The sequence below is a fragment of the Triticum aestivum genome, chromosome 4A, assembly GCF_018294505.1.
Source record: "Triticum aestivum cultivar Chinese Spring chromosome 4A, IWGSC CS RefSeq v2.1, whole genome shotgun sequence".
Lineage (NCBI taxonomy): Eukaryota > Viridiplantae > Streptophyta > Magnoliopsida > Poales > Poaceae > Triticum > Triticum aestivum.
Window position 1 is genome coordinate 679,952,734 of NC_057803.1, and position 5,689 is coordinate 679,958,422.

A 5,689-nucleotide genomic window follows, 5' to 3' on the forward strand; every position below is an offset into this window, starting at 1 on the left:
CTTCGTGATCTCCACCATCTTGGGTGGAGCGGCATCGGTGTTGTCCAGGAGCCCCGTCACCTGCGCGCCTCGCAGGGCTGGGAGGACCTGCGTCTTCCAGAGGATGAAATTACCTCTTGCGAGCTTCTCAGACGGCGGCGATCCAAGGTTGAGGGAGACGCCGGCGGAGGAAGCCATGGAGACGATGATGTGTGATTTCTAGGGTTTTGGATTGTGGCTAGATGTATGAGAAGAGGTGGCTCTGATTACCATAAAAGATATGAAGCGTTCCTACTCCATCGAGGGAGCCGCGTGGTAGTTTATATTGATGCGTGGCCGAAGCCTGGCTTGACGTACAAGGTTATGACAGAAAGAGTTTGGGTAGAATACAAGAGAAGGAAGGAGGTTGAGATTACAACTCTATATTCTAACAATGAGTACTCTACCTGAAAACAATGGGTATGGGCAAGACTTGAAGAGATTTTTTACCCACGGGTAATGGGTACCCATATCCGCAAAACATATGGGTAGGGCATGAGTAAGAAATTGTGCCCATGAGTAACCCAATGGATACCCAGAAGAAATTAATAAATAAAAATAACTCCTATAACATGTGGGGTTAGCATCCAACTCATATGGTCCAACCCTAAATCTCATATTCCTTAAACAAGTCATAGCTCATAGGCTCATAATCACATGCTCGCCACTTCTCATACGTCCTATGTGACTCCTCAAAAAGATGAAATATCGACTCTTCGCTACCAGACTCTTGTCGAACACTCGATCCAGCGATCCCCAATTTTCACCACCGCCTTTCATTATGTTGGCCTTCCACCAACCGCTGCTCATACTCCCCTGATGCTTCCAAGAGGCCACCCACTGGAGGAGGCCACATGCGTGCTATACTACTCTACCATGGTCACTTGAATTTTAAACTCATTTCTCTACCTCTTAAAAATTTGAATGCTATATATTGTACCCAATGGATACCCATTGGGTATAGGATACCCGATGGGTATGGGCATGGGTGTCAGTTTATACCCATGAGTATTGAAGTGGGTGGGTATAAAAAGTTTCTATGGGTATAGGTTTAAGTAGAAGGAGGTTGTACCCGCCCATACCCTACCCATTGCCATCCCCTACTTTTGGGAGTCCCATTTGAAGTCAATAAAAGCTCCCTGCAAAGAAAACAGAAGTTAATAAAAGCTCTCCTTAACATTTTTCCCGGGTCACTCTGATGCAGAGGCCGGTGACTATCCTCCTTCAAAAAAATATTTTTCCTGAAGAAGCCACACAATATCCATATTGTGTTATACTTATTGCAAGAAGTGAACATTTCAGAATAGTATGCCTTTTATTAACTCGATGGTAGCACTTGATTTCTCTGTGTTACCTAGAATGAAACAATGTCTTACTAAATGTATGTTACTCTACTCTTGTATGTCCTGTACTTTTGAAATTTAAAAACTAATTACTACACTACACGCATAGAGAATTTGCCGGTCTTCAAGGGGTAGCCAGCTCGAGGTCTCCGGTTTTCCTCGCCATCTGCTGCTGGAGCAGCTGGTTCTTCTGTGCCTCCGCCTTCTTCTGATGGACCTTCTCGCCATACATGTAGGAAGCGAAGCCCCATAGGGAGAGCACGAGCGCGATGCCCTTTGGCCCGTCGAACTTCTCGTGGAGGAAGAGGACGGCGAGGATCTCGGAGAGCGGAAGGAGAACGGCGATCATGATGCCGGCGAGGAGCGAGGAAGCGCAGGTGATGAGCCCCATGATGCCCAGGTTGAGCAGCTGCCACGACACGGCGTCCCACACGAGCACCAGGTAGTAGTTGGTCTCGCCAAGCCCGAACGTCGCCGCCTCGCTCCGCAACGCCCCGAAGTCGCTCTTGATGGCCATGCCGAGCAGGCACACCATCGTGCCGGCCGCGCCCATCACGGCCTGCATCTGCATCACCGTGGAGTAGGGAGGCGGCGTCCTCGCGGCGGGTCCTGTCCGGCGCCCGTATCGCTCCATGGCGACCTCAACGAGCGGCAGTACGAGCCCGGCGAGCGCCGCTGCAGCGATGCCCTCGCAGAACCCGGTCCAGTATGTTTTGGATGGCTCGCCAGCCGGCTTCCCGGACCCCGGCCCGACACCGAGCACTGCCGGGCCGATGATGAGCAACATGACGGCGTTGGCGGAGAAGGGCGTGAAGCGAAGCCCAACGAAGAGGAACGCGAACACCGCCGTGAAGGCGAGCTGCGTCGCCAGCAGCAGCGACGACGTGGACAGCAGCAGCGCCTGCGACCCCATGGCGTACACGAAACACGACACGGCGTACAAACTGCCTAGCACGGCGGCCGCGCCGACGAGGCGAAGCGGGAGGAGGAGGTTGGCGATGCCGTGGCGGCGGCCCCGGAAGAGGGAGACGCATAGGGGCGGGAGGAGGAGCGGCCAGCCGGAGATCTGGAGCAGCGCGGAGAGCCACAGGCGTTGCCCGCCGTGGACAAAGTAGACGCGGAGCAAGAGCGGCCCGCCGGCGCCGATCAGGACGAGGCAGGCGCTGAATATGACCAGCAGCGAAGGCCGGTAGCGAGCCGGCGAGGCCGTCGAGGCGGCCATGGCGCGGGGCGGCGATGCGCTTGGCGTCTTTGCTGCTTCTTGCATGGCTGGACTGGCACTAGCAGTTATGGCTGCCATGAAGCTCAGCTCGGAGTATATGTGTTCTGCTCCTTTTGCTTACGAGCTTGGTTTGGAGGCTCCTGGTTGTTGGATGCTCCAGATGGTGATGAGTTTGTGTGGAGTAATATGACAGGGTTGGAGGGTTTATATAGGAGAATTAATTAATTTAAAAATTAGTAAGTAGGTGAGTCAAACATAAAGGAAGGAGGAGGGAAGTACACACGTAACAGTTAACAATGAGCTCTTCGATCTATGTCTTGTGAACTCAAGATATATTTTGGGCGCTACTCTGCGCCGGCGCACCGGCCCAAACGATTCGGCCGGTCGCCCTAGGACCGTACGATGCAATGACTGCTAGCCGTCAGATATTTCTTCTCGCTTCGTTCCTTTTCTCCATCGTCTTCCTGAAAAATTGCAGCGCCGCACACAGCTGGAAGAGGCGGCTGCGCGAGTGCCCATCGACGTCCGCCGTAATTTGCCGCCCCGCCGCCGGTCGCCGTCCTCACCGGTGGTCAGCGCCTCCCATACGTTTCTCGTCGGTCGCCAACCGGGTCGCCGCCCTCGCTACCGTGCTGCGTCAAATCTCCTCCTCCCCTCCCACCGACCGCCGTTCGAGCAACCCCGGCGACCTTGCAGCGCGCCTCGCCGCTGTCGCCGTCGCAGTTCGCCGCGGTGACCTGTCACGGCTCAAAAAAAACTTCGGCTGTTGCAGCTTTGGAATTGCTGGTTCCAGCAAAATTAGATACTGGTTGAAGCAAATTTTCTCCCCGATTGTATCAAAAATTGCTTTGCGTCTCTGAAAAACATAGGCTCCAGCAAGAAATCCAAAGGTTCCAGCAAAATAAGGTGTTGGTTGAAGCAAAACTGCTCGCCGATTGTATCAAAAATTGCTTGCCGATCCCATCGAAGAAGAAAGACATTGCCGCCATGAACAAACACCGCCATGGGTGGATGTAGCAAAATTTATCTTCGATTCCAACAAAATCATAACATGGTTGTAGCAAAAACTCGACTGGAAAAACAGATGATGTCGTGGAGATAGATGTAGCACAAATCCGCAAAACACCGGTAGTAACAAAAACCAAAAACGGTTGTAGCAAAATGGTTCACCGGTTCCAACAAAATTAACGTGGTAGCAGGATTTTAATGGGTGGATGGTAGCAAATACATGGGCTGGTTCCAGCAAAAAGAAAACATGCTTGTAGCAAATCCTGTTGTGGCGGCCATGGAGAGAAGGAGGGCGGCCATGGCGACAAAGCTCTGGTTGCCGCACGCTTGTGCTGATGGATGGGCAGCCGCTCGCTGTATTGGCGTGTGGCAGGTGGAGTGGCTGCTCGCCGGAGCGCTGTGGATAGTGGCCGCTCGCCGGAGCATCGCGGGCAGGTGGTGGTGGGCTCGCCGGAGCAAGGATGCGGCGGCGCGAGCCAGAGCTAGAGGCAGAGGCGAGGCAGGCGAGATGTGAGGGAGAGGATGAGTGAATGAGGATGTGCGGTTGCTGGGATAAGATAAGGACGTGGGTGCCTGGGTATTGCGCGTGGGACCCATGGCCACGTGGTGTGCGTGAGGCACTGCAGTAGTTGTGTTGTGCGGGACGAGAGCGGCGCGACCGGCCGAAAGTTCGGCCGGCGCGCCGGATACAAGTATTTCCCATATATTTTCCCCGGAGCGCTGCAAATAATGGCAGTGTATGTACTCCTCCACTTGTTGCATTCTTTTTTTTTGAAAGATCCAGCTTTTCACTGGCATTTCATTAATAAGCAGGAAGCAGTGGGAAAAACAAAGATGGGAGGGGGATCCAGAGGATCAGAGGGCTTGCCACAGATCGGCAATCCTCGAACAATTGAAATCTAGGGTTTATATCTCATGGTGGTTCCCCAAAGGGGCTCTCAAGGCAGGATGCACCTGCGGCTCGCCATAGCTCGATGCAATCTGTCACCCTTGTGATGATGTTGGATGCCCTTGGGGTGGTTTTCCTGAAGGTGGCGTTATTCCGTTCCTGCCATATCTCCCAGCAAACCAGCAGAAGCATAGTGTTGGTGCCTTTCCGCCGTCGTGGTGCAGCCCCATCTAGGGCAGCGATCACAATGGAGGAGTGCTGGAGGTCACGCCAGCTCGCAGCCGGAGCTAAAGAGGCGCAGCCCGTCCATGAGCTTATCGTTTCCCAGACGCCCTTGGCCATTGGGCACTCCCAGAACAGGTGCTTGGAGGATTCAAGGTTGCGATTGCATAGCTGGCAAAAGTACTTGTTCTTCCAGCCACGGCGTTGGAGTCTGTCATTGCACCACAGCCTGTTTTGCAGCATGAGCCAAGCAAACATCTTGATCTTCCCGGGGGCCCAAACGTTCCATATGATCTTGCCGAAAACCGAGGATGTCATGCCCTGGAATTGCACCCGATAGGCTGATGCAGCCGAGTATTCGCCCGTCCGCTTGAGGATCCATCTAATGGAGTCAGGGGTGCCCGCATGGAGATTGTCAGCTATGCCATGGAGCCGCCTATGCAAGGCCAGGACGTCGTGTATCAGGTGTTCAGTACAGCCATGGGCTAGGTCCTTGATCCAGTTGTCGTCTGCCAGGGCCTCCTTCACCGTCCTGTTCATCTATTTGTATGAGCAGAGTCGCTAAGAACATCCAAACTTCACAATAGCAGCCGTCAAAGGGCACACATGCAAAAAAGAAAAAGAAAAAGGAAAACAGCTCTAGCAGAGTCATCATATAAATCTTTATCGAGTGTATTATGTAGAGTTCTTCATATTTGGCTTCACAGCCTCCATATTTAACGTCTCGGGGCCAACTTATAAAATCGTGTGGCATGGAAAGAAACTTCACGCACCTCATGGCGGAGATGGACGACAGAGATGAAAGGGAGACTGGAAGAAATGATGTCCCATTGACGGGTGGGTTTCACAAGGAAGGTGAAATTTGAAGGCTAGAATATAGCGATTCTGAGGCTCCCACTCATTTCAGCCTGCATTTTTTTTAGCCTGACATCATTGCAATGATTTCAGCGATTCATTCTTTTTGCTCTTCGCCAAGTGTTTCTGATA

General features: G+C 52.8%; 1 protein-coding gene across 1 annotated transcript; it reads right to left on the reverse strand.

Moving 5' to 3' along the window:
- Positions 1 to 1,485: 1,485 nt before the first annotated feature.
- On the reverse strand, positions 1,486 to 2,661 carry LOC123083085 (purine permease 3-like). The gene has a single exon (XM_044505219.1). It carries the CDS (start codon positions 2,659 to 2,661, stop codon positions 1,486 to 1,488), a length of 1,176 nt encoding a protein of 391 aa, XP_044361154.1.
- Positions 2,662 to 5,689: the final 3,028 nt, after the last annotated feature.